At 40.4% G+C, this 15,034-nt stretch overlaps 1 protein-coding gene across 1 annotated transcript in view; it reads left to right on the top strand.

The window, feature by feature from the left end:
• The window catches only part of ALG13 (ALG13 UDP-N-acetylglucosaminyltransferase subunit), a 63,793-nt gene extending 55,615 nt beyond the window's left edge, over positions 1–8,178 (top strand). Inside the window, exons 31-33 of the mRNA XM_030574228.1 lie at positions 5,048–5,088; positions 6,221–6,398; positions 7,803–8,178. Of these exons, the coding sequence (XP_030430088.1) occupies positions 5,048–5,088; positions 6,221–6,398; positions 7,803–8,077 (494 nt within the window). The 3' untranslated portion in view covers positions 8,078–8,178. The remainder of the gene's footprint in view (positions 1–5,047; positions 5,089–6,220; positions 6,399–7,802) is intronic.
• Positions 8,179–15,034: the final 6,856 nt, after the last annotated feature.

Raw genomic sequence — 15,034 nt, 5'->3', positions numbered from 1 at the left:
GAGAATGGGACGAGGGAAAGGGCTTACAGCTGCAATATGCATGGGTGATAGGCAGCTCTTTGGTTTTGAGAACATCATCTGTATTTTACTAGCCCTGGGGTGTATGGAGAGGTGGCTAATTTATTTTTGAGGCAGATGAATGTGGTGTTTCCAAAGACATGTCATGTGGAAGTTTGGAACTGACGGCCCTAGTACTTTAATTGCTGAGGGAAAAGAAATGCATGTAGTGCCAAGATTGCCAGCTTACGAATTCTGGATGGTTCCTGGATCACGAGGATGCAGGAGAGTGAAGAGTACCCCTTGAAGTGGGGCTTGCTGACTACAGGCTGCTTTGCCTTGGTATGCAAATTGTGGGGCGTGATACAGACACTACCTAAATGACGATTAACTCTTGTCTATAATATCTTGTTCTCAAAAAAAAACAAACAAAAAACACCCTAGGAAATTCAGTGGCAAAAAACGATGTTAATGAAGAGTTAATATTGGTTGACGTGTCATCCATTTGCAGAACATTAAATTGAGCAAAACTCAAATGTTGGAAAACCAGGAAAGGTGCAGTTAAGGTGGCTCTTGTAACCTTAACTCTTCCCTCTTTCAGCAGTGCCCCAATACATCCTGCTAACCTTTACTCTGCCAACCCCACAGTTGCTGAAATGAACAAACTCCTCATTTCCCTTTACAGCTTATTCAGTCTCATCCACGGAATTCCATCTAGCACTATTAAAGGACAAAACAGAAAAAATCTGGTTTTGCTCTATTTATTTTTGTTTAAAGCTTGACTGAACAGATGTGCATGTGACAAATGTTCCTCTTGGTGTGGTTTGGTAGTCAGTGGCCCAAGCCAGGCCCATGTGTTCTTTAATGGCTGTTTCATACATGCACATCTCTTTCTGAACTTTCAGAATCTGTTCTGGGTTCCCCTCCCTCCAGAGTTAATTCAGAATGCTTGCATACACACCCTCTTCCTGCATGCACCATTATATGTCAAGATCTGGTTATTTTGTGAGTCCTGTGTTTGAGACAGTTTCTCCCTCCCTGCATTAGCATTCCAGACAGATCAGAGCCTCTCAGACTGTACTAGTAAAATTCTTATCCAGAAAACTCTTTCTTCAGGTCTTGAAAGATGACACTAAATTCTTGGTGACTATTACTGTCTTGTATTTATATATGAAGCTCACTAGCCTCACTGCTTCTCTGTTTGGCAGGTGTCACACTGTGGCTATATTTCAATGATTATTCTGGTTTCTATACACTTAAAGCACAGTAAACAAAAATAGGCTGCCTTCTGCATTTGCTGCTATTCCAGTGTTCCAGGGACATCACTATCTTCAGTGTTAGCCTGTCATTTCATTCTTCTAGTGTCTTGTGTTCTATTATCTTCACTATGTAATGGCTGCTCCGTTCAGCGCTTAGGATTGATGCTTATCTTGCATACATTTGCATAATAATTGAAAAGCAGATTTTTAATTTACCCCAAATGTAAATGAGTCTGCTGCTAGATACTATAGAGAAAGCATTATGTTGCTAATTATTATGTTGAGTAATATGTTGCTCTTTCAGCATACTTTAATTCTTCAGTAGCGTTATGGTTAACATTGTCACAGCCAAAGCAGTGTCACTAGGATGGCCCTCAGGGCATAAACTCATTGCCTGCAAGGATCAGAAAGAATTCATGCATATGTAGAACAGATAACTGGATAGATTATGGTCTGTTTTGAAATGTCCAATAATAAGGGGTGACCATAGTGGTGTTGGTGGAATTGATGATAGAATGGAAAGAAAGATGGTTGTTTTAATTCTTTCTTTTTAAAAAACTAAATATCAATAAAATGAAATCCCAAAGTACAAAATTAAGTGGAGATTTTTAGCCCCATGGTCCTGCCCAAACAGATTTCCACTAATTTCTGAAAATGTGGGAGGTGTAAAACTTTTTTTCAGTTCACTTTTTGAGATTGGGAACAGAAAAAGTGGTTGACATTTTCTTAAAATAATCAGTAAGGTAATCAAGATATTCACACACGTTTTTAGTGAGTCCATGTGGAGCTTTGCCTCCCTTTCCTCTTTGCCTATTTTCCTGGATTGTGTGTGAAGCACAGAGAAATAGCCTCCTGACTGCTGCAAATCACAATAAACCAAGTGCTATGCAAGTTGGCATGCAGTGAAGAACACTGCAGATCTGAGCTGGTAATACTCTCCTGTTCACACAAAGCATCTGTCCGTTTCAGATAAATGCTACTGCTTTTTTCTTTGCCATATTGCTGTAGACGGCTGAGAGACTAGAAGGAATTTTCACTTAACTTTAATGCAGGCTGCTAATCTGGAACTAAAGTTACCCATTTCTTTCTCTAACTCTGTGAAATATAGTCAGTGAGATCAGCCAAGGATCTCATGTTTTACTGTGGCTCCCACCCATTTCCAAAACTGCACTGTAGAATGAAAAACTGTGTATTCCTGCCAGAATTGCAAATTTGAATATTCTAGACCATTTCACATTTTGGGAAGAAGAGGTATGTTTCTGAGTTCACAAAGAATAATTGGATTTTTGAACAGTTTTAAAGGTCATCCTCACTTTTGGGATTACTCCTTCGTGTACCATATAATTGCCCAGGACTATATTATTGCTTCCCTGGGAATGAAGCAAATAAATTGGAAAATGGAAGTTGGAAGGGTACAGAAAACTGGATGCATTCTTTCCTTCCAGGGTAGGAGTGTCAGTGTCTGTGTAGAGAGATAGGTGGCATGCTTTTTTTTTTTTTTTTTTAATTGCCTAGAGCTGGAAGACGTGGGGGAATCCTAATTCCAACTCCACAAATCTTGGTACTGTGTGGAATGCTGCCCCACCATGCTCCTTGCAGGTCCCCACTTCCCTTAGCAGCACATATATCTTGGTAGCCCTGCAAATCTTGGTGTTTCAGAGTAACAACTGCAGAGCAGGAATTAATAATGGGTAGAGATAGTATTCAGTTTTGGCTGTTGTTGGGGGGCCTAGTCATACATGCCATAACCGTATGCATTTTTGTATGTGTAGAGTGGCTGCAGATGAATTGCTGCTGGTTTCTGATAAGGCAGCTTGCAATGAACTCCTTCCTCCTCTGCATACTTCCAGACTAGCATTATGCAGTTGTCTTTTCATAGTGAAAATGGAGGGAGCACAGGCCCTTGGAGAAGATGCTTATCAATCAAATCAGTTTGGGAACGTAGTATTTTTAGTGACCTTTTAGTTGTTTGCACTACATAGAATGCAAAATTTAATTTCATTGTGGCACATCTTGTGAAGCACTTTTCCCCATATAAGGTCACTTTCTGTTTTAAATCCATCTGTGGTGGTAAAAACTTATCGGTAAATAACTATTGGCAACAAACCTAACCAATCTGTAATTTAGTATCTGCTAATAATATCAGAGAATGGCTACATCTTTCCATACCTTTTTACTGTGATCAGATATATGATAAATTCTGGATTTCAGCTTTGGTCGTTATGATTTATCCATGTTTTTAACAGATTTTCCTCTGGATATTGTAAAAGTTTACACAGCTATCATAAAATAATCTTATAAATGAGTAAGTGGAATACTAGGTTTTTCTATCTCGGTGTGCATGGTTACGCATTCATATTTTGTATGCATAATAAGGAACTTTCACCTCTGCTCCTAGAAAGACAAGGTAGGTGAGGTAACGTATTTTTATTGGACCAACTTCTGTTGGTGAGAGAAGATTTCAAGTTTACGCAGAGCTTCTCTTCAGGTCAGGTCAACACACTCACCTCTGCTGACATTTCATAAGACTCTTGTGTTTAGACACAAGATTCTGTTTTACAGAAGTAAAGTAGCCTACAGCAGAACCCCACTTATCCAATCTAATTGGGACCAGGGCCAGATTGGATAATCAAAAATCCAGATAAGCCAGAGAATGGGAAAGTACAAAGCTGTATCGCCATCCATTGGCCACAGCAGACATTGCTCCCTTCTGGACCTGTGTGTGCTGGTTGTCCTGTTAACACTGATGGCAGGTCTACACTATATGGGATTAAATCAACCTAAGTTATGCAACTCCAGCTACATGAATGGAGTTGACAAAGCTTAAGTCAACTTACTGCGGTGTCTACACCGAGCTAGGTCGATGAGTTTCTCCCATTGACTTACCTTATGCTTCTCGTTCTGGTGGAGTACCGGAGTAGACGGGAGAGTGATCCACAGTCAATTTAGCAGGTCTTCACTAAACCACTAAATCTGCGCCCCCCCCCCCCCAGTGGATCAATCACCACACCGTCAATCCACGGTAAGTGTAGACATACCCTGAGAGCCAGGTAATGGAGGGTCAAATAAATGGAATTCTATTGTATGTGTATACCAGCTCTTCTTACAATTGCCCCCCTTGCCCAAAGAAACAAATTGGTTAATATGGAAAAGCATGAATTGTTAATTTAAATTACAAAGCTGTAGGAAGTTGCTTCCAACATAAGTTTTAGGTCCACATTTTCAAAAATGACTGTTTCAGGCCTTAATTTTTGATTGTCCAATTTGACAAACTTCATTAGGCTTTGATTTTCAGAAAGTGTTTCAATACTGAACCTCTGAAAATCAGGCCCTATTGAGTGCCCAAAATAGCCAGTCACTTCTGGAAAGCTAGGCCATAGTAATTTATCCTTCACTGTATCATTTATTTTAAGGTTTGTAATGAGAGTTGATGGATTATAGGCATTCTGTGAAGAGCATCATTGAGCAAACAATTTATAGCAATACATTAATTTTAGGTTTGGCTTATTAATGTTACTTGTTAATGTATTGTGAATGTTTAATCCAGTTTTTATTGTGTAAACAATCTAAGCAGTTTAGCACATGTGCTAACTTCAAGAATATCACCTTTGAAAGTAACTGAGTCAGATTCTGAATTATGTATTCTAAAAATACATTCAGAAAAAGTAATGCTGTCCAATTGAACAACTTTTTTATTCATTTACGTAGTTTTAACAAAACCACAAACAGATGACTGTTTCTGGGTGGTTTTTGTCCACAGTCCTCAATTATAGTATATTTTCTAATTTCAGATACAAAGGTATTGCAGTATTATTTTAATTTGGGATTGCAGGTAAGTGCTTGTCAGATATGGTATGGTAAACTGCTTGTACAATATCACCTGTCTTGACATATGCAATGATGTGTCTGAAAAGGGCTTTTAAGTGTTCTGAATTTGCTTCCTGCGCTCTTGGCTATAGTACCTGCATGTGTTCATGGAAGAGACTAAACTTACAGTGCAGGAAGTTTGAGTTGTAAATTGTGAAGCTCATAAAGAGCATCTACATGTAGTGAGATTCATATTGGTGGCTTTGTGAAGATGGGAAGAACAATACTTTACCCATCCATTTATATGGAAAGGGTAGGTAAAACATAGAGAAGTTTTAAGGTTAAGAGCCTGATCAAGTGCCTGTTGAAATCAGTGGAAAAATTCTTCTGAACCCCATGTGTCTTGCTCAAGACAATGGAGGAAGTCGGCAGGAACAGAATCCAGGTGCCAGATTTTGATCTCTGCTACAACAATTAAGTCCATGGTAATGCCTCGCTCCCAGCTGATGCTCAAACAGACATGTGATCTACTTGACTTTAGAGTTATTAATAATCGGGGGTGAAACTTGAGCATTACTCTCCAGGTATGGGTCCCCAGTGCTCAGGATTCCTACTGACTCTATGCCCTTACCCCCCACCCTGTGATGGTAGAGGGTTCTTGCCACCTGTCAGGATAAGGACCTTACTGAATGCAATAAGACATTCTACATTATAGAAATTACTAATAAATAGAGACTAAATTACTGGCAATACCTTTTCTGTATTTATTAGTATGTGGCACACCAAAAAAGGTGGTATGAGATTCTAGCGCTCAGCAGGCGATAACTCCAGAACTAGAATTGCATCTGCCCTCTCATTCTGATGGAATAGATAATACTGATATGTTGCGGACTAAGACCCATGCCAGACTCTTCTGCAATAGAAATTCCTCAAAATGCTTTCTCTTCCTGTATGTTCAAATGTGTAGAGGGAACATTTTTAATTCTTCGGGAGAATATAATACAGTTGAGAAAAGTGCTGGTTGGGGGGAGGGTTGTTTTGGTGACTTTCTGGCAGTCTGCAAAATATAATCTGTGTACATTAAGTGCTACTGAGGTTGGGGGGAGGAAAGTGCGTACAGACCATAAAACTTCTCTCCTTACTTTGAATTTCCTAAGTATTACCATCAGAGCTATTGGCATTCCATGGTATACATGCAACAGGTACCACCGCCATCACCTGTAGAAGCTTACTCAGCATATACTGAGCCTGCCCCCATGGTGGATCAGTCAGTACCTCAGCTGTACACTGATGGGAGGAATGATGTCCGGCAAGTTCCCCTGGAAACAGCAAATGGTTAGTATTTTAGGCTGACCTTTTGAGAATGTGAGCCTTTAAGTAGAAATGAGCATCTTATTGTTGATTTACCAATTGACACAACGTAATTGATTGATATGATCCTTTTTCCCTGCTTTGTCAACTGAAATTACAGACCAGTGTGACTAAATTGTAGCTCACTGGAGTAGTGTAATGGGCCTGTTTACATTTCCCATTACTACTGGAATTGATGAAATCTTGTGTGTGTGTAGGGAGGGTTAAAATAGAGTTCTGATGTAAAATGAGGACAGTGTCTGATCTGTCTAATATCAGAGAGGTAGCCGTGTTAGTCTGGATCTGTAAAAGCAGCAAAGAATCCTGTGGTACCTTATAGACTAACAGACGTTTTGGAGCATGAGCTGATGATGCATCTGATGAAATGGGTATTCACCCACGAAAGCTCATGCTCCAAAACGTCTGTTAGTCTATAAGGTGCCACAGGATTCTTTGCTCATCTGTCTAAGTGGGTGACAGGAGATATTGTCTTGTTCATTATCTATAGCCAGGAATAGATGCTGGGGGGAAAAAATCAAAATTGACTATGTGAACCCTGCTCCTTTATAGATTATCTTAGGGATAGGTGTCTGCTGTTTCTAATATATTACTTAAGTTTATGATTTAGAATTGCTGATACTCAGGGCTCGGTAACACTATCAGGAAACAAAAATAATAATTTTGGCTCTATGAGCTGCTTTTCTAGAAAGGACTTTTTTTTCCAAAGCTGTGCGGGAGGTTGAGTGTTTAAAAAGTTGTGCATGATTACTCCTTTCTTTTTTTTGCTGACCCACAGCAAATGAATAGAAGATGTTAAAGGTCAGATGTCTGGCCTCATTAAAAGTCTCTGATATTGTGCTAATTGAGTAAAAATAGTAGAAACTGGCATATCTTTGTCATAGAGCTTGCCAAAACTATTAATTGATCGATGACCATTACACAGGCTTGCAGTTTTGCTGCAATTATAACCTATTCTATTAAGTTTCTTTATCCCATATCCATCACCATGGTATCTAGTCAGAGGTTACAAAGAGAGGCATTCTTTCATTTTGTTTTTTAAATCCCCTACTGTCCTGCTGACCCCCCCCACCCCCGAGAAGTTCAAAACAGGAGCTGCCCTTCCTCTGAGCCTCAACAAAAAGAAATACGATCAATAGGCAATGAATACGTAAACAGACCTGGGACACATCTGCGAATGAGCAGATTGCCTTCCAGCCTTATTCAAGAGCTGAGATGGTCTCCTTCTCAGTGTACACATCATATGGGCATAAATTGTTGTTTGTCTAGATAAGTTCTGTGTCAGTGTCATAAAATTGTTTCAATTGTAATGAAGAACTGCATAAAAATGGCTAGAATGTTAAAATATATGTCACCTATGTGTTTTTTCAGGTACTTTCCAAAATGTAGAGCCTCCACCTCCATCCCATGGAACAGTATATTATCCAGTAGTGACAGATCCCTATGGACCGCCACCATTACCTGGGTTTGACTCTTGCATCTCTTTAGTACCTGCCTATCATTATGTTAGCCCTTGGCATCCCGCAAATCCATCGTATGGTAACTCTTCACGACTTCATAATACTGTAAATCCCGGACAGTTGCATCAAGTCAGCTATGTTACCTCACCTAATCCTGTATCACATTATGTACCTCAAAGTATGTAAGGCCGAGTGATGTAAACTCACTTCTTGCACTAAAGTGTTTTCTTGTTTTCTCTGTTAGTATTGTTTCAGTAGTGAATTTTGTAGTGGCTGGTAAGCTGTTTTGTGCGTTTCATTTACATGTTTCGTTTTTGGTTTCTATTAATGGTAAAACTCTGTTTAAAACTTGAGTATTGTTTTAGTAGAGTATATTGGAAAGTAAAACTATTGTATAGCAAAGAACCCGAAGCTTATATTCAACCGTACATAATATACAACAATGCAATTTGTCTTTCATGTCAGTATATATAAATTATCACTTACCTTCATCAAGAAGTACAATGTATGGAGGAGTTACTCTTGCACAAGAGAATGATGTATCTTACATATTTTACCACTTTGCTTGTAATGGTAACCTACTTCATTACTTAAGCAGGAGAAAGGTTGGGTCCCAGTCCATTTTGAGGAAAGTAGTCTGCTTTCCTCAGTTCTGAACAAAACCTATCAGCCAGGTGTGTTCTCCAATAGTAACTACTTATTTGTAATAGTTGCTCTTTCTCTGTTTAGTTTTGTTCAGTATAGTGTTGAAGTGTTAGAAGGTGGGAGGGTGCTTGGCATTGGCCTGCTCTGCTGTATACGGTTGTATTTGTGAGAGAGCCTTGGTTCATGAAAGTCACCCGTGCACAAATGGTGGTGGTAGAAGTGGTGTTTTGACTTGCACTAAATAAACAAAAAAGCATCTAACCTTTGCAAATGAGTCTTCTTTTCTGACCAAAAATCCCTTCTTAATGTCCCTGTGAAGTAAATTGAGGCTTGTGTTAAGAAATCCGCATAGGTTTTTTTTATGGGATATATTCCCCAAAATTCCCGCTTTGGATCAGTAGTGAAATGAGGATAACAACATCAAGGAGAAACTTGTTCTACTGCCAAAAAGCCAGTATAATACGAAACGACTTCTGTTGCTTTTCAGATCGTAGTCCAGTGAGGCATTGCTGTACAAACAGATACTTTTTTCCTTGTCATACTCATTGAAGACTGTTGTATGCATGTGACACACGTGCTCTCTTACACTTAGGTCCCTGGGTGATGCTGTTCATTACAGAGTCCAGAAACGGGTAGCGGAAAAGGCTTGAGGGAAGGCTAATAGTAAGTAGTAGTCCAGGAAGGCATTGGCAAGGTGTCTAACAGAGCAGTACTTGGCTGCTGTTTGTAGGGTCCTTGAACTGGGACCCTGTGTAATGCAAGGGCTTTTGTTCCTTGACTAGCCCTTTGGAAGATGGCATTAAGCTCCCTGATTTAAAGGCATGGATAAGGGCAACTTAATGCCCTGAGAGGAGGGTGTACGCATCATGGGGTGAAGAGCTGGGGTCAAAGATCAGATGTAAGGACATTCTGTCCACCCAGAAGAGGTGGGGAAAAAAATGTGACTTGGTGAGAGAGACAAGTAGTGAGAAGAGGATCCAGGGGGATCCAGAGCAACTGTTGGTGGGGAGCAGCTAGAGAGGAGTCCACTCTTTTACTGCCCCAAATTTGTGTCATTGGGAAGGTGACTCTCCATAATTGTGTTGGGGTTTGGATTTGACATGTCCTTGATGTTATGAGGTAGGTATTTTTTCCATAAAGGCAAGAAAAATATAGGATGTTTAATTAAGAAAACATGAAATTTAATTAAGTCAATTTTTAACCTTATTTACACTGTGTATACCTGTTCCCTGCTTGGGTGATGCTACCAATTTTGAAATAATTGTATACTTTCTCTGTTGGTCCATTTTTTTTCTAAAGCTTTGTGTGTATTGGTTATTGATAGGCTGACACAGCTTGACATCACAACTGCTGTGAATACTACCTAGGGTGTGTCCCCTTGGGAGAATGTTCATTAAGGTGTCCTGTGTAAAATTCTCTGGAAAATAGTTTTATTCACCAGCCTCAGGGAAAATGTGCTTTCCACCATTAGGGTTTTTTTTTAAATACCTTTTAATTTCTTTTGCTCTGAATTTAGCCGCTGCTAATTGAAGGTTAGTAATTGCTGAAAGTAGACATCCCACCAATAGGACATGCTATGATCCCTATTTGGACAAAGGAGCTTAAATTTTTTTTAATTGGGTGAATTTTTGCAATATTAGTCTTCTCCCCCTACTCCTACCCCTGCCACCTCAGTGCCATAGAGTACAAAGAATGGAAACTGCTCTTTGAAAAGTTTTGTCAAATTCTATAAGAATAGTCATGGTATAAGCAGATATTAGAGGACATGTCCTAGGATCGGTTCAGTATGTACAAACAGTTCAGAGTTGTTTATAGTTAAACTAGGTAAATTTGGATTCTCTAGAATTATTTCAGAACTTCTAGGTCCTTGGTTGGGTAGGAGGCTCTAACTAAGCCTTATCAGTTTATAATGGTAAAGACTTGATTTTGAGACTTTTAAAACGGAGGTTTTAAAATAATGGGGGTAGTGGTTGTCTTTAAATCCCCTACTCAGATAAGATCTTAACTTTACATTCTAAACCACAGAAGTCAGTGATTTTTATTTTTTATTTGTATCTGTTAATTTTTATGGAAAACTCCTCAAGAATATAATTACTCAGGGCTTGTCTACATCAGAAAGTTGCAGCGCTGGTGAGGGAGTTACAGCACTGCAACTTAGGAGGTGTACACATCTGCAGGGCACCACCAGCGCTGCAACTTCCTGTTTGCAGCGCTGGCCGTACTCCCGTTTTGTCTCGGGTGTAGAGGATCCAGCGCTGGTGATCCAGTGCTGGTAATCAAATATAGACACTTACCAGCGCTTTTCTTGACCTCCGTGGAATAAGCAGGTATCCCAGCATACCTGAGGAAGCCTCTGGTAATCAAGCTGGTCTCCTTCCCCGGCTTGCTCTCGCGTTCCCCGAACCCCGAGCAAGCAGGTCTCCTTCCCTGCGGTTTGCAGGGTGGTTCGGGGAACGCGAGAGCAAACCGCGGCGAAGCTGGTCTCCTTTCCCGGTTTGCTCTCTCGTTCCCCGAACCCCCGAGCAAGCAGGTCTCCTTCCCTGCGGTTTGCAGGGTGGTTCGGGGAACGCGAGAGCAAACCGCAGCGAAGCTGGTCTCCTTTCCCAGTTTGCTCTCGCATTCCCCGAACCCCCCTTGAAGCCGCCCAACAGCGCTGCAGTGTGGCCACATCTAACACCACTTGCAGCGCTGGTTGCTGTAAGTGTGGCCACTGCAGCGCTGGCCCTATACAGCTGTACTAATACAGCTGTAACAACCAGCGCTGCAAAATTGTAGATGTAGACATGGCCTCAGACTTATAGCAGGATAAGCTAGTACATCACATCAGTACCTCTGCAACATCTTGCTTAGACTATAGGATTATTCTGCTTGAAAAAGGGAAGATTAGTTGTTGTGGTAAATTGAATGGCTCTTTCAGTGAAGATGAGTAGAGATTTAGATTTTCTCAACTCTCTCTAGCTCTAAAGAATTGCTATTGTCAGTTCCTTCTCTGGTCAACTTGTCCAGTCTGTGAACTGAAGCTGTGGAAGTAACTGCTTTGCTGCAAGAAATCATGTTGATACTTAGATCTCAAATCTTTAGTCGCTCAGAACAGTAAGATGGCATCACAAACAGGCATGGCTATGGTTTGCCATCTATTAGTCATTTTGGTACGCTGAAATTTAGCCAATGGAGGTGCAGTCATGCTGGTTGAGCTCTCCAATGGCAGTTAGAGGATTTGGATGTGCAGTCCTCATCTCCACTACTTTTAATGGGACTTAAGTGTCCAAGTCCCCTACCAGCCTTTGAAAATCAACTGTTGAACTGTAGACACCCCAACTTGACATCTAGTCGCTCTTTTTGTACATAAATATGTGTATATGTTCCCGGTTACCAAACACTTGATGGAAGCTTGTATCTTTTGACATGCAGCTTTTCTATTTTTTCTTCTGCCTACTTGCTTGTTTCAAAGAGCATGTTGTAATATTCAGAAAGGCACCCGCACATTCTCTCTTCCCCAGCCTCTTTTCTCCCCCACCACATAGGAAAGGAGAAGGGAAAGAGGTTACCTTTACACAAACCACTCCTCCTTGGAACAGTTGTTTGTTTTTAACCTTTTGAGTCATGTGACTGATTTGCTCTTTTGTGTACTTTTTTAACCTGTCTGATCTTTATAACATATTAAAATGTTTGTATCATGGAGACATCAAATGTTGTTCCATGTCAGACAGCAACTCAGTCCATTGCAGGCACCACCTGACGCATCCAAGACTGAATGAGACTCCTCAGAGCTGCTCAACTCTTCCTCTTAATGGTCATTGTTGAGCAGAATATGGAATTCCTTTTCTTTGCCTTGGTATCATGTACACCACCACCTTGCACTGTCAGTGAGGACTGAACCAGATACACTGAGCACCAAAAACACAAGGCTTTTTCACCTTAGCTAAAGGAGTAACTGTTACTTAGTCATAGTAATAAGCTGTTCTCTCTGTAGAGCAGTGGCTAGAAGGGGACATGAAACATCCAGCATGTTATACTTGGAAATATGTATGACTTACTACCTATGTAATTGGCATATGTAGTTACTGGAGGGGAGACAGTTCCTTGAACCTGTAGTCCAAGTCTGGGCATGAAAATAATTTGGCTTTTAACTTGTCTGTAGGGTCAGACAGTACCTTCACGCTTTTCTGTCAGTAGGCTGGTAGGGCTCCTGGGGTTGTGGGTGGTTCCTGACCCCCCCCCCCCCACACTTTAATGGAAACACAATCCCTGTGCAAGTCAGTAACCTTATTGAAAGCCCTGAAATTTTTAAGGGACTAACAACAAAATACCACAAGTTTACTGAAACCCTTATTTTACTTTTGTTTGCTATAGCTACCTTAAATATTTCAGAAATCTCACATCTTTTGTTTAAATTGCAGCTTTAGAAAATACTGCTCAGCTTAGATAACATCTTGATATACATTAGTGCCACCAGATGCCTGCCTTCAAGGTGCTTCTGATTTCTACCATTGTCCTCCTCATACTTGTAACCTGTGGTAATATGGCCTGTTGGCCAATTCTTCCAAACCTGTTGCTACTTCAGAAGCCAGGAAATCATTCATAGGAACAACTATTTGCATGACCTTTTCTTTCCTTCCTTTCACAATGTTTGTTTGATCCTAGGTGCTGTCTGAAAGTGTTCAGGACATTTGGGGGGCTTTTAGTGTTTGTTTGGAGTAACTGATTTAGCTCAGTCTGCCTTGTAATGTTTGATTATCAACTCTGTTGCAGTGTCAGTACAACTATCTTCACTGGTGAATGTAAAGCGTAAAATGTTTTGGGTATGAGTTTGCGCACCTATGTGATTTCACCTTTGGTAGGAAGGGGAGCAGAATAACTTAGTATTGATTTTCAGCATGGGCAATTATTTTCCTTAAGATTGGCTGTCTCTTCCCCCTGTGCTCTCTGAAGTACTCAGTATTATGTTGTAATTACTCACTTTAATAATACACTTGACACTGGTAATAGTGTGTTTTGAGTTGGGTTTTTTTATTCTTGCAGCATGTTCTGGCAGAGAGTAGGACCAGAGGGCTCCAAATCTGTACTAGTTTATGCTTGCCTTGTAGTTTTTTACACTTTTATATTTAAGGCAGAAGGCCTACTGTAAATAAACTCAGCCACTTCACAAAAATTGTATGCGAACAACCCTGTATGCAAACAACCCTACACCTTAAGAAAATTCAGATCCAAACATCTCTTACTAAAGTACAATATTGAAACAGTGATCAACAGGGAAAGGTCCTGCATTGCTTGTACTTGAAGTAAGTACATGGTCAACCGCACATATTGTATATTTGGAGTGAGCAGACTATACTTTTACTCTGTATCTACACCTTGTCAGCAGACACTGGAATGGATTTAACCACTTAGTGGGCTGTGGGAACCAGATTCTCATTTTAGTTACTCTGGATTTACAGCAGTGTAACAATGCAGAGTAACTCCACTGATGTTACACCAAGGTGCCTTGCCCCATGCCTGTACCCTGCACAGGTGACTTTATGTGGGACCTTAGTGCTGCTTAGGCAGCAGCTTTAACAGGTGTTCAGCAATCACTGGTGATAGCTCAAGTCCTGGTTCAATCTTTGCACACTAACATCCATAACATTCCACACTGTTCGAGGCAAGGGTCTTTTCAGAAGTCTTTCAATTTTAAAATTCATCCATTATTAAAGACAATTATCATAAATACTGCAGGAAAAAAATCTGTGTAATTCTGTGTGCCTGCAAAATTAGACTTCACTGTTACTAAAGATCAGGCTGCAGCACTGTGGTGGTCGCCCCCACTCCACAGGAGCACTAAACCAAAGGTGTTTGCAGTAAGCAGCATTTTCCGATCACTTATCTGTTTTACTCTGTGCCAAGCCTTCATTTTAATTTTTCTGTCCTCAGTATCTCCCTGAATATGATCTCTTTTCTCATTGTATATTATAGAAATGTGCTCCAAGCAAAGCCTTTGATCCCAACATTGAAGGATGTTCAAATTAGAAATCCAAATCTATATTTTCTAAATGGCTCCTTTCTTCATAATGGAAGGAGATGATTACCTTGGATCCAGACTTCAGGTGGTTTTGAAATTGGGATCCAAACTTTTTTTTTTAAGCTTAGATACCGAAAACAGTCAGATAGGAACTCATCTGAGCCTGACCATTATGTGTTTGAATTTCAGGGGTGAAATTCTGACTGTATTAAAGTCAATGGGAGTTTTGTTACTGACTTTGATGCCAGGACTTCACCCTAACATACCAGTATTGGCACCCCTCATTGCATATGGTGCTACAAAATAGCTGTCGTGGCTACCAGACACTCATTGCTCTAGGTGCACAGTTCATAAACCTAAGTACCTGCACAAGTCTCCGCAGTATCATAGCCCTGGAGTTCTCCCAACAACGATATACTAGAGTTGAATGCGATTTGGTGGGTGTAGAGCCTTTGAAAAGGTTCTGCTGAACATGGTACAGATATACAGATCCAATGCTG

This window comes from Gopherus evgoodei, chromosome 9 (genome assembly GCF_007399415.2).
Source record: "Gopherus evgoodei ecotype Sinaloan lineage chromosome 9, rGopEvg1_v1.p, whole genome shotgun sequence".
Lineage (NCBI taxonomy): Eukaryota > Metazoa > Chordata > Testudines > Testudinidae > Gopherus > Gopherus evgoodei.
This window is presented reverse-complemented; position numbering and strand designations above follow the sequence as displayed.